This window comes from Bos indicus, chromosome 22 (assembly GCF_029378745.1).
Source record: "Bos indicus isolate NIAB-ARS_2022 breed Sahiwal x Tharparkar chromosome 22, NIAB-ARS_B.indTharparkar_mat_pri_1.0, whole genome shotgun sequence".
Classification (NCBI taxonomy): domain Eukaryota; kingdom Metazoa; phylum Chordata; class Mammalia; order Artiodactyla; family Bovidae; genus Bos; species Bos indicus.
Genome location: NC_091781.1, coordinates 34968354 through 34989852, shown reverse-complemented (window position 1 = coordinate 34989852; position 21499 = coordinate 34968354). Strand labels below are relative to the sequence as shown.

Here is a 21499-nt window from a genome sequence, read left to right as displayed (position 1 = left end):
AGAAGGAAATGGCAACCCACTCTAGTGTTCTTGCCTGGAGAATCCCAGGGACGGGGGAGCCTGGTGGGCTTCCGTCTATGGGGTCGCACAGAGTCGGACATGACTGAAGCAACTTAGCAGCAGCAGCAGCAATGTATATTGGGGGCTTCCCTGGTGACTCAGTGGTAAAGAACCTGCCTGCCAATGTACAAGATGTGGCTTTGATCCCTGGGCTGGGAAGATCCCCTGGATAAGGGAACAGCAGCCCACTCCAGTATTCTTGCCTGGGAAATCCCATAGACCCAGGAGCCTGGTGGGCTGCAGTCCATGGGGTTGCAGAAGAGCCTGACTAGTAACTAAACAACAACAAAATGAATATTGGAATGCATTTTAAAGTTTACCTCCGTATATGTCCTACAAACAGATGGTACCTTCCCCCCGCCCCCCACCGTGCTGTACAGCAGGCCTTATGTATCTGCTTCATACATCGTAGTGAACACAGTCAGTCCCACTCTCCCAGTCCATCCCACCCCCTCACCCCCTTGATGTCCATACGTTTGTGCTCTCCGTCTGTGTCTCTATTCTGCTTTGCAGATAGGTGCATCAGTACCATTTTTCTAGATTCCACATAGAAGCATTAATATATGATGTTTGTTTTTCTCTTCCTGACTTCACTCTATATGACAGACTCTAGGTCCATTCATATCTCTGCAAATACAGTTCTGTTCCTTTTTATAGCTGAATAACGTTCCACTGTATGTATTTACCACATCTTCATCCATTCCTCTGTCGATGGACACTTAGACTGCTTGCATGTCCTGGCTGTTGTAAATAGTGCTGCAGCGAACATTGGGCTGCGTGTATCTTTTGGAATTATGATTTTCTCTGGATATCTGCCCAGGAGTGGAATTGCTGGGCCATGTAGTAGTTCTGTGTTTAGCTTTTTAAGGAACCGCCGTACTGTTCTCCACAGTGGTCGTATCAGTTTGCATTCCTATCAACAGTGTAAGAGTGTTCCCTTTTCTTCACACCCTCTCTAGCATTTAGGCGTGTGTAGATTTTTTGATGTCTATTCTGATGGGTGTGAGGTGCTACCTCGTAGTTTCAATTTGCATTTCTCTAATAATTAGTGATGTGGAGCATCTTTTCATGTGCCTCTTGGCCATTTGTATGTCGCCTTGGAGAAAAGTCTGCTTAGATCTTCTCCCCATTGTCTGATCAGCTTGTTTGTTTTTTTGATATTGAGCTGCATTAGAAAATTCATATTATTTAAAGCACATTATTTTTGACATTGACATAGTTTGTTCATTCACTTGGTTATTCTGATATCAATCTAGTAAAAGTTACCATCTGTATATAGAACTGTGAAATGTCTTACAGATACCTTTTGTTTGCTTTCAGGACACCTCTAACCTACAGATGCAAGTCGGAGCTTTTATAAACTCTGTCATGACCTATTTAAACTCTGGCAAGGTGCTTCACTTCTCTGAGCCTCACCTTCCTTGTTTGTGAAATGATTAAAAGGCAAATAACTTTGGAAGATTGTGGTTAGGGTTATGTGAGTTAATGTATGTAAAGTGTTGGTGCCTGGAGCATAGTAAGTTCTGTGGAGTGGAGTTCCTGTGGTTCCTGTATAATGCTCTGTGTTTGCCATGGAAGTTTTTCACTTGAATATTAATCTTTTGGTTCTAGAGATTTTCTTGTTTGTTTATTAGTATCTTTTTCTAATAAAAAATGATTTCTTTTTATGTTTCTAGGCTGGTTATTCTGCCCAGGTGATGGTGGAAAGTTATGCTTATCTTTGGAGATTCTGTTTCTAAAATGTGTCTTCAGCCATCTGGCTCTATTTTGATCCAGTGGGTTTTTTCCCCCACTTGGCAACCAATTTTTTTTTCTTCCCTAGGTTATAGCAGGCACCTCTGTGAGGCCTTCTTCCTCTAATAACCTCTTCTGTCCTCATTGTACCCCCATCAGATATTAGACCTGGGGACTGCTATTTCCTACCCCCCCGCCCCGACTCCACACTGCCTGAAACCTAGTAGGTATTGAGTAAATGCTCAATTTATGAATTATATACTGTCTCTGATTTTTCTTCTCCTGTATGACATGTAATACACATCGTATTATTTGTTCTTTTTTACTAGTTGTAAGGCCTTCCCAGGTGGCTCAGTGGTAAATAAACCACCCGCCAGTGCAGGAGATGCAGGGGACACAGGTGCGATCCCTGGGTCAGGAAGATCTCCTGGAGGAGGAGGTGGCACCCAGCACCGGTAACTTGCCTGGGAAATCTGGTGGGCAGGAGCCATGTGGCCTGCAGTCCATGGGGGTCGCAGAGAGTCTGCCACGACTGCAGCTGAGCACATGCACACTCCTTGCAAACTCAGCATTATTTGTAGCATTTTAAGTCTGTTTGGAGTAACCTTTGTGGAATCCTTGCAGGTTCCAGCAGAAACTGAAGATGATGACTTTCAGTCATTTCCAGAATGACCATTGATATTTTATGTTTTGTATCCGTTTCCTGAAAACTCAGCAAAGTATAGTGTTCAAATTGGCATTAGCCTGATAAAATAAAATTTTGCCACCTTTAAAGTAAAAAGTTGTGACTTCCCTGGCTATCCAGTGATTAAGATTATGCTTTCCAAACAGGGGGCATTGGTTTGATCCCTGGTTGGCGAAATAAGGTTCTGTATCCTGTGGAGTGTGGCCAAAATTTGAAAAAAGATCAACAGGTAAAAAGTTGCCATTCTCCTGATTTGGTTCTTATGCTGTCTCCAGTACTTGTAAGAGCTCTGGAGAAAAGAATGTTTTTTACAAAAGCACACAGATATACTTGGAAACATTAGAACATATACAGAAAAGTACCAGAAACTCTGCTTAATGGCAAGACTATCTTTAGAAAGCTGTTTTTGATCAAACTTTCTTTTTTTAGTTAATCTACTTCCACAAGTAAGGTTACAAAATCTATTTGATTAGCTTTACTCTTAGTCCAGTGATTTCAATAAACATGCTTTCCAAGTAAGCAATCTCGTTAGTTAGGTGGAAGGAAATGTTGGCGCTCTGACACCACACATTATTACACGTTTGATTTGTTAGGTGGTTTACATGGAGGTCTGACTGAAGAAACGCTGTTAGAGCTGACAGACGCACGTGCCTTGGTTTGTTCACATGGTGTCTTTTCCGTTCTGTAGCAGCTTTCTCAGCCTTCCAAGCGTATTTTCAGTGGAGAATATTGAGAGTAGGAAAGTAGTACTAAGTTCGCTGTTCTTTAGTTGTGTGTGTGTGTATATTTAGAGGATAATCGCTTTACAGTGCGGTGTTCGTTTCTGATGTACAGTAACGTGCATTCGCCGTTGGGCCTCCGTGCCGCCCTCGCAGCCGTCGCAGAGCGCCGGCTCGGGTCCCTGTGCACACAGCAGTGAGCTGCAGCTGTCTGTTTCACACGTGGTATGTGTATGTCTGTGCTACTCTTGCAGTTCGTCCCAGCCTTGCTGTCCCCGACCTGTGTCTCCACGTCCATTCGCTATATCTGAGTCTGTATTCCTGCCCTGCAAATAGGTTCACCTGTACCATTTTTCTAAATTTCCTATATATTTAGTAATATATGATATTTGTTTTTCTCTTACTTCACTCTGTATGAAAGATGCTAGGTCCATTTCATATCACTACAAGTGACCCAATTTCATTCCTTTTTTATATTGTTGTTCTTCAGTTGCTCAGTCGTGTCTGACTCTTTGTGACCCCATGGAATGCAGCATGCCAGGCTTCCCTGTCCTTCACCAATTCCTGGAGCTTGCTCAAACTCATGTCCATTGAGTTGATGCCAGCCAACCATCTCATGCTCTGTCGTCCCCTTCTCCTCCTGCCTTCATTCTTTCCCAGCATCAGAGTCTTTTCCAGTGAGTCATCTCTTTGCATCAGGTAGCCAAAAAATATTAGAGCTTCAGCTTCAGCATCAGTCCTTCAAATGAGTATTCAGGTTTGATTTCCTTAAGAATTGACTGGTTTGATCTCCTTGCTGTGCAAGGGACTCTCAAGGGTTTTCTCCAGACCACAGTTCGAAGGCTTCCATTCTTTGGCCACTTAGGCATTCCATTCTTTTGGCATTGTTATTGTCTGTTTCTCACATCCATACATGACTACTGGAAAAAGCATGGCTTTGATGCTATGGACCTTTGTCAGCAAAGTAATATCTCTGTTTTTTAATATGCTGTCTAGGATTGTCATAGCTCTTCTTCCAAGGAGCAAGTGTCTTTTAATTTCATGGCTGCAGTCATCGTCCACAGTGATTTTGGAGCCCAAGAAGATAAAGTCTCTCACTGTTTCCACTGTTTCCCCATCTATTTGCCATGAAGTGATGGGACCAGATGCCATGATCTTTGTTTTCTGAATGTTGAGTTTTAAGCCAGATTTTTCACTCTCCTCTTTCACCCTCATCAAGAGGCTCTTTAGTTCCTCTTCTGTTGCTGCATTAGGGTGATTTCATTTACCTGAGGTTATTGATATTTCTCCCAGCAATCTTGATTTCAGCTTGTGCTTCATCCAGCCTGGCATTTTGCATGATGCACTCTGCAGATAAGTTAAAGAAGCAGGGTGACATATACAGCCTTGATGTACTCCTTTCCCAATTTGGAAGCAGTCTGTTGTTCCATGTTCAGTTCTAACTGTTGCTTCTTGACCTGCATACAGATTTCTCAGGAGACAGGTCAGGTGGTCTGGTATTCCTATCTCTTGAAGAATTTTCAGTTTATTGTGATCTCTGCAGTCAAAGGCTTTAGCATTGTCCGAAATAGATGTTCTGGAATTCTCTTTTTCTGTGACCAAAGGATGTTGGCAATTTGATCTGTGGTTCCTCTACCGTTTCTAAATCCAGCTTGTACATCTGGAAATTCTTCGTCCACATACTGTTGAAGCCTAGGTTGAAGGATTTTGAGATGCTAGCATGTGAAATGAGTGCAATTGTGTGGTAGTTTGAACATCTTTGGCTTTGCACTTCTCAGGAATTGGAACGAAAACTGACCTTTTCCAGTCCTGTGGCCACTGCTGAGTTTTCCAAATTTGCTGGTATATTGAATGCAGCACTTTCACAGCATCATCTTTTAGTATTTGAAATAGCTCAGCTGGAATTCCATCACCTCCACTAGCTTTGTTCATAGTGATGCTTCCTAAGGCCCACGTGACTTCGCACTTCAGGATGTCTGGCTCTAGGTGAGTGATCACACCATCACGGTTATCTGTGTTGTGAAGATCTTTTTTGTACAGTTTTTCTGGGTAGTCTTGTCACCTCTTCTTAATGTCTTCTTCTTCTGTTAAGGCCCATAGTTTCCGTTCTTTATTGTTCCCTTGGTATCTCTTAATATTCTTGAAGGGATCTCTAGTCTTTCGTATTCTGTTGTTTTCCTCTATTTCTTTGCATTGTTCGCTTTAAAAGACTTTATCTCTGCTTGCTATTCTCTTGAACTGTGCATTCAGATGGGTATATCTTTCCTTTTTATCCTTTGCCTTTCAGTTCTCTTCTTTTCTCAGCTATTTGTAAGGCCTCCTCAGGCAACCATTTTGCCTTTTTGCATCTTTTTCTTGGGGATGGTTTTGATCACCACGTCCTGTGCAGTGTTTGGAACATTCGTCTATAGTTCTTTGGGCACTCTATCAGATCTAATCCCTTGAATCTATTTGTCACTTCCACTGTATAATCATAATGGATTTGATTTAGGTCATACCTGAAGAACCTAGTGGTTTTCCTTACATTCTTCAATTTAAGTCTGAATTTTGCAATAAGGAGTTCATGCTCTGAGCCACAGTCAGCACCTGGTCTTATTTTTGCTGACTGTATGGGGCTTCTCCATCTATACAGTCTCCCATCTGTATGGCTACAAAGAATATAATCAATCTGATTTCAGTATTGACCATCTGGTGATGTCCATGTGTAGAGTTGTCTCTTGTGTTGTTGGAAGAGGGTGTTTGCTGTGACCAGTGCGTTCTCTTGGCAAAACTCAGTCAGCCTTTGCCCTGCTTCATTTTGTACTCTAAGGCCAAACTTGCCCGTTACTCCAGGTGAAATCTCTTGACTTCCTGCTTTTGCATTCCAATCCCCTATGATGAAAAGAACATCTTTTTTTGGTGTTAGTTCTAGAAGGTCTTGTAGGTCATCATAAAACCATTCAACTTCAGCTTCTTTGGCATTAGTGTTTGGGGCCTAGACTTGAATTATGTGATATTGAATGATTTGCCTTGGAAATAAACAGAGGTCATTGTGTCATTTTTGAGTTGGCACCCAGGTACTGCATTTCAGACTCTCTTGTTGATTATGAGGACTAGTCCATTTCTTCTAAGAGATTCTTGCCTACAGTCATAGATATAATGGTCATTTGAATTGAATTCACCCATTCCAGTCCATTTCACTGGTTGCTAAAATGTTGATGGTTCACTCTTTCCATCTCCTTTTTGACCACATCCAATTTACCTTGTTTCATGGACCTAACATTGCAGGTAGACAGTATTGTTCTTGACAGCATTAGACTTCACTTTCACCACCAGACACATCCACAGCTGGGCATTGTTTCCCCTTTGGCTCAGCATCTTTGTTCCTTCTGGAGCTGGAGAGTCAGACACAACTTAGCAACTGAACAGCAATGTTCTATTCTATATATGTACCACATCTTTATCTGTGGATGGACATTTAAGTTGCTTCCAGGTCTTTAGCTATTGTAAATAGCGCTACAGTGAACATTGGGTTGCATATGTCGTTTTGAATCATGGGTTTCTCAGAGTGTATGCCCAGTAGTGGGATTGCTGGTAGTTCTGGTTTTAACTTTTTAAGGAACCTCCATACTCTTCTCCGTAGTGGCTGTATGAATTTACATTCCCACCAGTATTGCAAGAGGGTTCCCTTTTCACCATATCCTCTGCAGCACTTAGGGATTTGTAGATTTTTCATCTTGAAGTTAAGTTTATTTGTTTAATTATATTTTCAGTTTATGAGTCTTTTTGCTGCGAGTGGTCTTTGTCTAGTCGCAGGGAGCAGGGGCTGCTCTTCACGGCACATGGGCTTCTCGTGGTGGTGGCCTCTCTTGCTGGGATCATAGCTTCTAGGTGCACAGGCTTCACTATTTGCAGAGCTCTGGCTGAGCAGTTGTGGTGCACGGGCTTAGTTGCTCCAAGGCATGTGGGAGGCAGACCCATGTACTCTGCACTGGGAGGGGTTTCTTAGCCACTGTATCACCATGGAAGTCCGGGTTCGTAGATTTTTTGATGATGGCTATTTGGTGGTATCCCATTGTAGTTTGACTTGCATTTCTCTAATAATGAGCAATGGTGAGCATCTTTTCATGTTCATTGACCATCCATATGTCTTCTTTGGAAAAATTTCTGTTTAGGCTTTGTGCCCATTTATTGATTGGGTTATTATTATTATTATTATTTTTGATATAGAGCTGAATGAACTGCTGCTGTATTTTGGAGATTAATCCTTTGTCTGTTCCTTCATTTGCAAATATTTTCTCCCACTCTGAGGGTTGTCTTTTCATCTTGTTGATGGTTTCCTTTGCTCTGCAAAAGCTTTGAAGTTTAAATAGGTCCCATTTGTTAGTTGTGGTATATTTGATCATCTGTGAAAATGTCACACCACCATTGACAGGATATTATATATACCATTCTAACCATTGTAATGAATATATTTAAGAGGTCTTATTTCTGATATTCTTTGTCCTTATTGCGGTACTTGCCTTTATGCTAGAGACCCTAAGCAGTTCAGTAAGGCAAGAAAAATAAAAGGCAGTAATTAAGAAAGAACTGTCAAAACTCAGTAATTACAAAACAGACAACCCAATAAAAATGTGCAAAACATTTGAACAGACACTTCATAAAGAAGATATTTTATGGATGGTAAAAAAAATAGTACATGAAAAGGAGCTCAGCATTATTAGGGGAATATATATTGAAAGCACAATGAAATACTACTGCATATGAATTAAAATGGTAAAATATTAAAAATACTGACAATACCAGATATTGGAAAAGATGTAAAGAAACTGGTCTAAATGTAAAATGGTACAACAGTTTCTAAAACAATTAGATTCTTAAAAAGTATACCTACATCCATCTGCCATGCGGTTCAGTTATTTCACTCCTAGGTATTTTTCCAAGAGAAATGAAGGCATGTGTCCATATGAAGTCATAAATATAAACGTTCATAACAGTTTTAGTAGTAGTAGCTCCAAACTGGAGAAATGGCAGAGGTCCATCAACAGGCAGATGCGCATAGACAAATAGTGATCCATCTACATGATGGACTGTTATTTTTAACCAATAAAAAGGAACAATGACTGACACCCACAGTAACACGAGCAGATCATACAAAAAATCTGAAGGAAAGAATTTGTGTTAAAAAGTTAATTTATAATTACATTTCTAGAAAATTCCAGGAAAGGCAAACTAATCTATAGGGATCGATCAGATTGTTTAAGATTTGGTCAGGAGGGTAGGAAAGGGGGATGACCAAGGGACAACAAAGCTTTTTGGGTGATGGATATGTTCATTATCTTAATCATGGCGATGGTTTCATATGTATGTGTATCAGAAGTTACTGTATCACCTGCTTTAAATACATGGAGTTTATTGGGTATCATTTATACCTCAAGAAAGCTAAAAACAAAAATAAATAGTGTAGGCTCTGCCGTTAGAAAGTCTGGATAAAACAAGACTAGCAACAGGACCCGACTCTTAGGATTGTTATGAGGACTGTGGGTGGGGTTTTTTTTTTTTTTTTTTTTTTTTTTGGTATGTTTGGTTGGTTTGGTTTTGGTTTTGGTTTGTTTTGTTTTTTAAAATATTTAGCTGTACTGGGGGAGTCTTAGTTGTGTCATGTGGAGATCTTTCCCGTGGATTGTCTAGTTGTGGCTTGTGGGCTTAGTTACTCTGCAGCAGGTAGGATCTTAGTTCCCTGACTGGGGATCAAACCCATGTCCCCTGCAGTGCAAAGCAGATTCTTAACCACTGGATCACCGGGGAAGTCTCGGGTTTTGATATGTGTTCAGAGGCTGAACCAGGGCCTGACTCTCTTCATCACTTGAAATGACTGTATCTCATTTTCTAGTGTATCATAAACTCTCAGCAAGCAAGGCACCACACCCCTGCCATCATCTTGCCTAGTTTGAAACTCAGCATGAGTTTTATGTTACACGTATTACACAGAGCGGTGTGAAAGCATTTTGAGGAACTTTACATTGTTTAGTAATAGAATCAGTATCCAAACATGTACAGCATGGATAAAGACTGAAAACAGAACTGTGGAATTTGGTATACACTGCTTTGGACTAATTTGTGTATTATGGTATTTACATGTTTAGAATTATACGGGAAGTATTTTAAATGTTACATTGTCTTAAAGTTGTCTTTATTTTTATACTTATATATAAATGTGTGTGTATGTGTATCACACGTATTCCCTGAAAATGGTTTCCTTTGGGCACTCTAATGTCCCTGTCCCCCTGGTTTCTTTGACTTATTTTAGAAGGCCGTTAAGTCCTTGGGAAAATCACTTATGTCATCAGTGAGGAATGCCACCAAAATAGCTTCTCACTTAAGTTCCCATCCCCAGAGCTAACCCACAGGAGGTTCTGATAAATTCAAATATTTAATAACTTGTATTTTTCTTTCTCCTCTACCACAGGCCCTCTGGTCCTGGAGGCAAGATCATGTGGTGGATTCTTGGCAGTCAGCAGTCTGTGGAGCTTTTGCAGGTGCAAAGGATTATATTATACTGGGAAAGACCAAGAAGGGGGAGGAAAATGTGAAAATATTAACTATGCAAAAACAACATTCTTCAGAAATTCCACATTGTTTAGAAAAAGAGAGTTCCACTAGTTTGAGAAAAGAGTGTCTGGGTGGGTGTTGTGTGGGGAGGACCTCCGGCTAAAAAGGTGTCTGCCTGAAAGACAGCCAATTTGTTTTTGACAAATTTTTCGTTTTCTTTTTATGAAAGCCTTCACTCAGGCCCGTGGATTATCTTGAAGATAATGTAGCAAGGCCTCTCTGCGAAGAGCCGAGCTATGGGTGCAGGGCTCCCAGTGCAGCTGTCTGCCTCGAGCACTTCTTGGGGGGCTTCAGCGAATTCTGCAGGAGGCAGTGATTCACGGTCCGTGTGACATGTTTGACAGCCTCGTAGATTAACTAGTGTCAGGAGAGCAGAGGCTGCTCCACAACTTACCGAAGGCTAAACTGCACGGTGTAGAAAATACGGAGATCTAAACATCTGGGGGTTTTTCTAGACATTAAACAAAGAGTAGAGTGACAATATGCAATGTCGTGCTATCCATCACTTTGTCATACGCATTTTCCAGTGAGGTTTTAGGGAGAACGCAGAAACTGGAAAGAATTTAGTGAGTGAGAGGTGTAACAGTCTGAGAGAGAAAGGCATTTTGTTGTTGCAAATAAAGGTAAGTGAGAATTATAGTTGAAATAAATTGAAATGGAGATTTGTCAGAAAACTATGAACTGCTGGTTTTGATGTAGACCCCATAAACTGACAGATACATGGGCTTAGGATACCAGCTTGAAAGAAAAAAATTCATTTCCAATTTAATGGTCGTTGGATGGACTTTTTGTTATAGTAATCAGGAAAACAGAAAACATACATTTTTATAGGATCCTGTAGTAATAATTGGATCCATCTGACTTGCAGAATTGATAATCCAGAATAAGACTATTGCCTGTAGATACGAAGCCAGCTTGGATTGATTATGATGGGCGATTGTTTCCACATGATCCATGTCCTTAGCTGTGTTAAGTGGGTAGGTGGTCTTCATTTGTTTGCCAGTGGTCAGGAGTCCTTACTCCCCGGGACCTACGAGGGTCTGTCTGTGGACCCCCTCTGGGGCCTGGGGGCAAAGTGAGCATTCTGGAAATTGAGTCATACTGGATAAGGAAGGCCACTTCTTAAAGTGAACATACTGTAAATTGTCCGTATGTTAAAACAAATGTATATTTTTTTCTGGTCTCTTTCTTTAAGGAGCTGATTCAAAGATGTACTTGCAGCTGTACCATTCCTCTTAAGGACATGTGTGTTCATTACGGTTCCTTTTTGTGAGAAATGTCGTATGATAGGCAGTAAGCATTTAGTTTAGTCAGAGGTGGCAGGAGGTGGGGATGCGGCAGAAGGGGGAGAAACTTGGTATCAGTGATCTCAGGGGTCTCGGCTGGCAGCCGCTTGAAGCAGGGTTTTGGTCCTGGCCAGAGATGGAGAACGGGTCACGGTGGTGAGAGCACCAAATCTTAGCCAGTAGACCAGTGGTCAGTGACAAGACCCTGGCTTTTCAACTTTGCAGAAGAAAATTCCCACAGAGATGAAAGGTGAAGTATTTATTAGGTGGAAAAAAGAGTACAGTACGCGTGGACAGGAACACCCAGGGGCAGACTTAGAGTCCCCGAGGCGTGCCCTCGGGGCAGCGTGAATTACTGTAATGAGGCATTTCTTCCAGCTTTCCTTTGGCCAGTCATTTTGGTTTGCCCGGTTCACAGCCCATATTTGGTATATCTCAGGATTCTTCTGTGTGCGCGCACATGTCTGTTAGCCAAGATGGATTCTACTGCAGAGGTTTATGCGTGGAGCATCTCTTAACGTCACTCCCCTTTGATCTCCAAGACTTTTTCTGCGCATTTGTGGTTGGGGAGGTCGCCTGACTTTGAGAATGAGAACTATGTGATCTGGGCAGGGCTCAGCCTCCATCCTGCGGCTGTCACCTTGGAGTTTCAGTCCACAGGGAGTGAGTCTCCGATCACTTTACCCTGAGTTGGGGAGAGGTGGGCAGTCTGCTTCCTGCATCACCAGCATCCACTGTCTGGGTCAGTGGGGAAACTGGGACCGGGGCAGCCAATGGATTCGCCCAGAGCTGCAGCCTCTAGTGCTGGCTGACCTGGCCAAGTCACAGAGCTGCAGACCTCTGTTCTGCCCGCAGCTGAGGAAGGAGACTTCGGGGCCTTGCCAGGCACCAGTTTCCTTACCTGTGACATAGAATCACCTGTCCCTCCAAGAAGAGGTTGTTGCTGGGATAGGTGATAGCGTGTGGTGGTCTTTAGTCGCTTAGTCATGTCTGACTCTTTTGTGACCCCATAGACTGTAGCCCGCCAGGCTCCTCTGTGCATGGGATTCTCCAGGCAAGAACACTAGAGCGGGTAGCCATGCCCTCCTCCAGGGGATCCTCCCGGCCTAGGGATAGAACACTTGTCTGCTGCACTGGCAGGCAGATTCTTTGCCACTCGGCTACCTGGGAAGCCCCTGCATGGCGTGTTAGTGTTTGGTAATCTGTAGAACTACATTTAAGGAATTACTATTTCAGTAAAAACAGCTAACACCCAGGAAATGAAAAGATGTCATCATAGTAGTTCTTAATTGCATAGAGGGAAGAAAGCACATTAATAAATTTAGTATACCTAATCATTGCCTCTACTAGGGTATAGGTTTAAAAGCTCCTCCAAGACAATTACCTTATTTTTTCAGCTGACGTCTGATAGGAATTTGCCCAAGGTCTGCAGAAAATTGTTAGTAGATGTACATGTCTTGAACAGAAGACAAAATTAAATAGGTTTCTTGTTTACATTCCTTGTTTTGAAATTTTAGTTGATACAAATATTGACCCTGAGGAACAAGGTTACTGTTTAAAAACCTTTCTAAAAGATTAGCATAATTGGAAAATACTTCACATTGTGGAAAAGTGATATTCTGTAAGAATTTGCTGCAAGATTGTGTACTACACGGTATAGAGACGTGAGTCACGACTTGTCACGTTGGGCAGCCCATAAGATCTGGCATGCTCATCCGCTGCACTTCCAGATGTTTTCGCCTTACATGGCCATAAAGGCAATGATAAAACTTGCCCTTAAACCAGAAATCTCATTTCTCATTCCTGTGTGCTTTTCCAAGTTTAAGCTCATTAAATTATCATAGACAAAGCACTCTCTGGTCATTCTTGGAGCTGTTTGGTGCCCATGCTTGCTTTATGAACCACTTGGCACAAATATCCAAAAATGTCCCTTGAGATTGGAGGTGTTGATGGCTTGTCATGCTCAGAAATTCCCTTGGCCTCTGGTCAGGGGTTAAATTAGGGAGGGGGGGGAATGAACTTTGGAACTGTTGCCAGCTTCCTCACTTCAAGTTAACTCCTAAACATAAAACCATTCAGTCTGCATAATTATGACACCTGCTGTAGTGACATTTGCTATCCTAATGTTCTTTGATTAATTTCCTGTAATGAACGCTTACACGCTCTGGGAGAAGGAAGGAAAGCCATGACCTGAAATTCTGTAACAGGGTGAAGGATTATCTGGGTAACAACTGACAGGGCCCAGGACAGTCTAAAGAAATGGAAACACGTTTGTTGCCATTGTTGTTGCTGAAGCCCCGGTTGTTGGGGGCTCTCCGCTGGAGCAGCCCTCCCGCCCCCAGCTAGTGCGCGGCAGCCCCCGGCCGCTGTGCCCGCCCCACGCCCCAGCAGATGTGGGAGGGGACAGCTCCAGACGTACTGGAGGCAGGTGGCCCCTTTGGACGGGAGAGGACCCTGAGGACACGTGAGATGTTGTTTCGCTGTAAAAATCTAATTTCCCCTGAATCTGGTTCTTGGAAGCAGTTAGCCTAACATTAAGTACAAACGTATCTCTAGTGGAACACATAGAAAATTGTTTCACATGTGATTTGAACACTAAAAGTAGCCCGCAGTTGCTATACCAAATAATTATTTCCTGTCTAATACGTTAGTGTGTTCCTTGTATTTATTACCAGAGGTTTACAGTTCCCTTAAGTAAAATGTAGAAAATAACTACATTTTAACTGAAAATACAGCCCCGCTGCTCCCTCCCCATTATGACCGGTTATTCTATTACATGATCTTCACAAGTCCTTCTTACAGCCTCATAAAAAAAAACACTGTGAGGTCTGTGAATTAAAGCAGTCTTTGATATTTGAAGACATTTAAATTGACATTAATAACTTTAATAAAATAAAGTTTCCTTCATGGTAGTAAAATTAGGACCTATTTCAGCATATGTGTTTTTGTCTCACTTTTCTTCATGTTACTTTCAGGAAACAAATCACTGGGAGAATATTGGCAGGCACCTACAGTAAAGGAATGGTGAACTTCACTAATGGCCAAAATAAGTTCAATTTACAGTATCCAAATTTAGTAGAAGACAAATACTTTTCAACATGAGTGATTTGTGAGAGCTTGAGTGGTCATACTGATGATGTCCTTGTCAATTTTTAAGCCTTTTTTTAGTTGGTTTAGGTCAGTTTGAAACGTTTTCAAACAGGAAAATGGTTATGCACTTAGGAATTTAAACAACTGGACAAATTTGTGTTTGTCTTATTCCTATATCAAAGTCACTGTGTAATGAAACAGTACTGCTTTTGGAGCCAAGATACATGTGACTTTGAGTATCGAAGGCAGAGTAAATGGTTAAGTGGTTTAAAAAAATAGTAGCGTTTGAGGATTGAGTCCACAAAATTTAAAAAATACTTGCAGTTTAGCAGGTCTCTGAATTTCAGGCACCTTTTGAACTGGGAGGAAAACGTTTCACATTCATAACTCAGAGGTGGCTAAAGTAAAAGGCAGCCTAGTATATATACATGGTTCTGGTTTTACTCTTTAGCCCTAAGATTTGTGCCCTTCTGGGTATATCTTTCAAGAAGTCAGCAGCATAATAAATAACATAATGTTACCAAATGGAGGAGGTTCGGTTTAATGATCTTATTTCAGCAACATATTTAGAAAGATATTTGGCAGAGATCAAATGACCTCCTTGTCCACACAACCCAGAACTTAGAGGGAGAGGCTGCTGTTTCTGGAGCATCCTTCACACACGTGTTATGTTCGCTCTTAGGAAACTGTCCAACCTCACTGTGGGTCATGGAAGCTGAATCTTTAGAAAACCCTTTTGGGCTTACTGATTCAGTCTTTTTTGGGACTTTGGGGGTCTGCAATATCTCTCTGTATCATATTGAATAAAATATTGATACCACGTACCATGATTTCTGTTAAAAAAAAGTCTTCCAGTTCCTCTGTCTATACATACAGACCCCTCTAAAATATGTGGATTCTTTTAAAGATCCAGTTGGCAGTCACGGAATTTAAATAAAGAGGACAGAGCCATAAGGAAGAGTTTGGGCTTGAATCAGGACTGACTCCAACAAGAAACGAGTTTAGAAATCTTGTTACTCTAGCTGTTCTGTTGACCAGAAGTCTGGAAATACAGAAAAAAGTACTCTCTTAACCGTTAAAAACCCAGCCATGAATACCAAAAGTCCCCACAGCAACACGCGTTTCCCTTTGCCAGTTTTGCCTCAGAGCAGAAACCACAGCAGCGTTTTGGAGTCAGATTAGAGAAGATAGGCCCGTGGAAGGCATGGACCCCTGAGACCCAGGGGGAGCAGCAGTGCCTCTCAGACGGGGCGGGGTCTGACCGCAGATTCCCCGGTGCGCACAGAGGTTTGCGAGCTGCTTCCCAAGAGAGCAAGATGCGTTGCGGGGCCTGTTTTTGAACTTGAGCATATAAAACGTTGTCCCGTCACCTCTCTGATGTGCAGTGAGACCCCACTGCCACGCGGCAGAGCGTGTGGGTAAAGATTGTGCACGTGTGCTTCCTATTCTGGAATCAGTCAAGTGGATGTAATGATACAGAAGTATTTTTGGCAGAGTTACGAGGAATTCTAGAATAAAAATTATAAAATGCCCTGTAACGTGGTGAACAATGCCTTGCTTGTGTGTGGCGTGTTTTTATGTGCACAGGTGGCTTTGCAGCTGCAGTCACCACGCCTCTGGACGTGGCCAAAACAAGAATCATGTTGGCAAAGGTAAGTGGTAAAATAATGTATCGGAGACACAACAGATGCTTGTCTCCGTTAGGGCCAGGGCTTATATGTATATACAGTGAACAAAGGTGGCGATAATACCTGTAAGTTAACAGCCTTACGCTGCCTGTTGAATCACGAATGGAACTGCCTTTGGACAAAGCACTATCCACAGGAATCGCTGTCTTTTTGACATCACTGTCCTCCGTATTATGTGAACAGGTAGGGCTGGTAGGGCCTCTGGCTGGTAATACTGTTTTCAGAAACTCCCTGTTTTTACTGGTGACAGTCCTGAGGCTCAGAGAGTTGGCCTGCTTCACGCCAGGCAGCAAGTATGAGGCTCTGAACTTGTATCATGCTTATTAAGCTTTCACCAGATGAATTAGGACAGTTTTCAGAACTGTTAACAAATGCCATGAAGAAAAATTATCTTTAAAAAAAACTGCATCAAGACTTCAGAGAAGTCCATGGAACATAGCTGAACCAAAACAGTGACTGAAGGGTCATGCCCTGTGGAAAAGCGGGAGAAATAAAGACACAGTCGCAGTATGAAGCTTCACAGGGCAAAGCCAGTTTTAAGCTGAATGTAGTGTTCTTTATTAAATGTGTGCATTAGCCACTTAGAGAAGTTTCATAATACCATTATCCTGATTACTCCCCGTCCTTCTCAGATCAATTATACCGCTTCTCATTGGTTTCCTGGTTAGTAGTTGTATGTGAATTGTCTGGGGAAGCTCTGCTCGTTGGTTGATGGTGAGAGAACTCACCTGGAAAAGCTGCTTCGGGTGGGATTTGGGCCAGATCGGTGCTTGCTGGCGGCTTTGGATGTGAGGGCTTCTAGTCCAGTGAGAGCCAGGGAGCTGACTCCCGGGGACTCCCCAGTCTGCCGGAAGCTGTCCTAGGGGAGGGTGTTGGGGAGCCAGCTGTACGTGGATTGGGGAATTTTGTGAGCTGACGTCTTCGCTTTGTCTTTCCTTGCAGGCTGGTTCCAGCACCGCGAGCGGGAACATCCTCTCTGCCCTGCACGCGGTTTGGCGGACACAGGGGCTGTCGGGGTAAGGCCTCCTCCTCTAGCCCAGTGCCAGGCACACCCGTCCTTCTTCCTTCCGCTCGTCCTGATCGTAGGAGACGTCATGTCTGATGTTGCGTGTGTGAGGTGCTGTTACACAGTCGAGCTGACGCAGTGTTGCGGCCAGTGAGTCCCATCTCAGTGGCGGGCGATGTCCGTGTGTGTGGCCTCTGCCGGGTTCTGGGCTGCAGCAGTGAGAAGGCCAGTGTCCGCTTGTGTAAGGTAGGACCCGAGTGACGAAGGTAGCATTGTTAGAAGAAAGCATTTGTGGTTTGGGACACTTTACCTATTATTAGTTATCACCTTCAACATAGCACAGTGCGTGACACCTCCCTTGAAGCCCACCGCTTTGTATCATCAGCCAAGTGCTTCATACTCTAGCGTGGTGTCCTGCAAAGCTCTCTTTAAAATGCTATTTCAGTAGTGCTTTTACAATATGCAAACCTGTCCAAGCGCTTCCCCGGTGGCTCAGCAGTAAAGAATCTGCCTGCAGTGCGGGAGACACAGGCTTGATCCCTGAGTTAGGAAGATTCTCTGGAGAAGAAGTGGCTACTCTCTCCAGTATTCTTGCCTGGGAAATCCCATGCACAGAGGAGCCTGGCAGGCTACAGTCCATGGGACAGAACCAAGCAACTAAGCACCAAAGCTGTCTACAGGTTGGGATCTATACAGATGGGTGATATCATGGTTCTCTCTGGAATCATCTCCAGGGATTTTCCTGAGAGCCCAGCCTCCGTTCAGGGAAGGTTGAAGGGAGCCTGGTCACAAGGCTGGTATGAAACAGCCAAGCCACAGTAGTGCCGCCACCTCGTCACAGAGCTGTGTCCATCGGTTATGTGGCTAGTTTTGTGTCCATTTGGCAGGTTTTGTTGCAGCTGGTTGAGTCTGGAAAGCCTGGTGCAGGTCAGCCAGGCCCAGGCGAGGGGCTTCTGCAGGAGAGCCCCGTCCTCTGTTCACAGCAGCTGGTGGTGTGGCCTCAGGGACTGTGCCTCCTCGCGGTGGGTGCTGTGCGTCCGAAGGACACGGGGTGTGGAGGCGAGGCCGGGCCACCCGAGGAGTGGGTGAGCCCGGGAGGGCAGGGCCGTAGCTCGTCTGTCCTGAGTCAGTGACTCCCGGCTGATCGATGGTGAGGACAAAGCAGTGTAGTTGCTCATAGTTGAGACACGTCTATTTTGATGTTAGTTCCTCCTGAAGAAAGAAAGAGTGTGTGTGTGGGGGAAGAGCTATGAGATAGCCCAGAAAAGATTCTTTGGGCTTCAGATAGTGACTGGGCCACACAGAGGTGTTGCATGCAGTAGCTTTTTTAGGTCATCATGTCAGACTGCCGAATTTTACTCATTTGTATTGATATCATTCTTAAGAGTCTCTGGCAACTGTTGGTCTCTGCCCTAGACCGTGGCCCTGTGGAGTCTGAGCGGGGCTGTAGCCTGCCTGCCGTTTTCAGGAAGGTGCTGATGTGTGTGGGCGTGGCCTTGTTGGCAGGACCGTGGCACCAGAATCTCGCAGAGGAGGGGTTTCCCTGAGATGATCAAAACCTAACCTTCCCTGTCCTGGTGGTGGTGTCACTGGCTGCTCCCTCATGGGACCAAGCCAGGATCGCAGGCAGAGAGACAGGGTGTCATCCTCATGCAGAGGGCCTGTCCCTGCCATCAGCCCTGTGAAGGGATCTCATCTTCCAGAAGCTTCTTGAGTCTTGGGCTTCCATTGGTATGCCCAATGTGGTCCTTGGCAGAGTGTTCATTAGCTTCTCATTAATGTGATAAGAGAGAAATAATTTGACAAGGGAACTGTAACTAAAGGCAAAGAAGCAAAGGCCCTGCCAGTGTGGGCAGCTGTTCTGAGCAGTGGGCCTGAGCTTCTGCTGCTTCCTCTGTCCTCCGCGCAGAGCCCCCGGGGCCCCTGGTGGTCCTGGAACACGCCTCCCGGCTTTGCAGAGGGTTCCAGTTACCTTGCAGGTACAGCCTCGCGCCTCGTGTACACGTACACAACCCCCACACCCCCCAAGCCCAGCTCGGGGCTGGTGCTGAGCTCCCGGCATCCGTTAGAGCAGTGACGCGCTTGAGTCGCTCCGGGGAGGGCAGGGGAAACCATGTTCTGTCACAGACTTGGGAGATGTGCCTGCGGGCAACTTGGTTTCTCAAATGAAAATACCACGCGCTCATCCAGCACAGCGGGCTGGAGGCAGATGGGAAGCCTATTTATCCGGCGCTGCTCCGCACTTGAGCTCGTCGCCAGGCCTTTGTGTTTCTCTCCCGCGCCTTCCCGCGCTCACCGCCGCTGCCGAGCCCCTCGCGTGGCGCCCGTTGTGTAGTCTCCCGGGGCGTCCCTCCAGCGAGGCTCCGCTCTGCTCCTGCCCCCATGTCTGGGTCTGGTTGGGGTGCTCACTGGACAAATGACTCTACGTTAAGGCTGTAATGATGTTAACAGACTCAGTTGTCATCTAGTGAAGCAGTAAACTGCTTCCGTCTGCCCCTAGCTTGGAGCAGCTGAGCTCATTAGCAGCGGGAGCAGAATGAGACGCTGGCTGTGGAAACAAGTCAGGGAGGGAGGCTCCTGTGGCAAATGCGGTTTCCGCAGCTCAGCCCCTGTGCCTTCCTGGCCAGCGCATCTCTTTGTGGGGTGGGGGCTGGGGGCTGGGGGCTGAAATGTTCTCCAGGTCGGAAGGACCTAGGGGCCTCAACGCAGAAATTCAGGGATACCTCATATAGAAACAATTTGCCCGGTGCTGGGCTGAACAGCTTTTTCCTTACAAATGTGTTTTCGTCTTCTATAGAATTTTCATGTGGACAAGAAAAAGAGGTTCTCATTTGGGGTATCATTGTAGTTGATGAGTTAAATTCTCAGCTAACTAAACCACTGACCCCCAGAACTCCTCTCGAGTCTCTCTTCCTCAGAAGTGCTGAGGGCTGCGTGATGGGGTTGTCTGAGGAGCGGGGAGCTGGCCTCTCCTGGCAGTTGACAGGGGGCAGCTGGGCAGCCGTGGACTAGGCTGCCCTTTGTGAGGCCTCCTCCCTGTCCAGGTCTTGATGAGTCTCCCTTTAGCTGAGCGTGGAGGTTTCCCAGACTGTCAGGGCTATCCGAGGCTGCCGTTGGCATAATGTATGTATTTTCAGCTTTCCTCCCTAGATCTGACCCAAATTATTTTTAGTAGTGAATTCATTAGTTCTGACTGTATAATTTTGTTTTCTGCGTATACAAGTAATACTGTTGGTAAAAAGGCTCAATTATTACAGACACTAGGCGAGGAAAGTCTCCTCAGGAAGTTGAGGACATGTCAGCCGTGTTTGGGACTTCTTTTAGAACCCTTTTGTCTGTCTTCCACGTGAGTCCTGTGGACGACCTTATTTTTCAGTTGCAGAATCTCCCAGGTTTGTCTCCTGTACCAGAATCTGTAATCCGAGAGTGGGTTCTTTGCAATGTTTGTTTCATCAGTGAAACCACGATGACCATCTTTGAACAAATAACTGTGCGTTGCTCTGGGAGTGTATTAAACAATGATTGCCCAATTTACAACCCCAGCAACATCGTTCTTTTACTTTGCATTTCTTTGCTTATTCCAAAGTTGCAACTTTGATGGTGACTGGCCTTTCCTAGTGCCTGGGGACAAAACCTATAATGAGGTGCTGTTCCCCTCCCAGCTGAAACAACCCATCTGTCTTGCCCTTCATTAGAGGAGAAAGAAAACGGGATCCATGGAGATTGGATTCCCCAAGTGGCATCACATTTGTGGGGATTTAAGGACAAAATGGGACCAAGTGAGTCACCGGGAGGAACAGGGGATAATCACTGGAAATCTCCCGAAACACCCAGGGCCCACTTCAGGTTTAAGGTGTTGGGGGGCTCGAGCCTTCCCCAGGAGCCAGCTCATTGACAGCTTTATTAAAAAGTCCATTTCATCGTCTCTCAAAGACAGAAATGGTGCGAAAGTTAACAGAACTCTTGTGGGGATCGAGTCAGTTTGGACTAACTGCTGGACTTAGTGGTGGGTGCTCACAAGTAAGCTCTGTTTGGTATTCGGCCACTTTAGCCCTCAAACAGCTGGGCTCCAGCTTCAGCAAGTCTACTTGGGAATGTAAGTGCCATTCTGAAAGGAAAAACACACATATCTAAAGTGCTCTGTGGGGTTTAATGAGCGTGGTGTGTTAAGTTGAGCAAGCTGTGGGTGTTGGAATTCCACCTTTTTTACACACACAATTTTAAAAAATCTTTCCTCTTGCCTCCCACCAGATTATTTGCAGGTGTCTTCCCTCGCATGGCAGCCATCAGTCTGGGAGGTTTCATCTTTCTTGGTGTTTATGACCAAACTCGCAGCTTTCTGTTGGAACTTGGCAGAGAGAGCCCCTGAATCAGAGATGGCCCCTGCCTTCAAGAAAGGATCCTGCTGTGAGAAGAGTTTCCCTTCCAGTGAGCAGCTGTCCAGCCATCTGAACAGCAAGACACAGTGCGGAGTCCAGTCCCGCTCGGGTTACAACATGGAGGACATGTCTTCCGTGCCGCAGGCTGGCTGGGGTGACATCATCGGCTCGTTTGCCAGAGTTGAGAGAAAAATGATGTCCACAGTGGTACTTTGAACGTTATTTTTCTCAGAACCGCTTAATAAATAAGCATGGTAATGC

General features: G+C 44.5%; 1 protein-coding gene across 8 annotated transcripts in view; it reads left to right on the top strand.

Moving 5' to 3' along the window:
• Positions 1 to 21499, top strand: part of SLC25A26 (solute carrier family 25 member 26) — a 154767-nt gene that overhangs the window by 124451 nt on the left and 8817 nt on the right. For 7 of the 8 annotated variants that reach the window (XM_070776349.1, XM_070776347.1, XM_070776346.1 and 4 more), the window contains 4 exons: positions 9647 to 9716; positions 15753 to 15817; positions 16796 to 16869; positions 21111 to 21445. In XM_070776349.1, coding sequence (XP_070632450.1) covers positions 9647 to 9716; positions 15753 to 15817; positions 16796 to 16869; positions 21111 to 21228 — 327 coding nt within the window. In that variant the 3' untranslated portion in view covers positions 21229 to 21445. The remainder of the gene's footprint in view (positions 1 to 9646; positions 9717 to 15752; positions 15818 to 16795; positions 16870 to 21110; positions 21446 to 21499) is intronic. The other variant, XM_070776348.1, reaches the window with a different exon arrangement.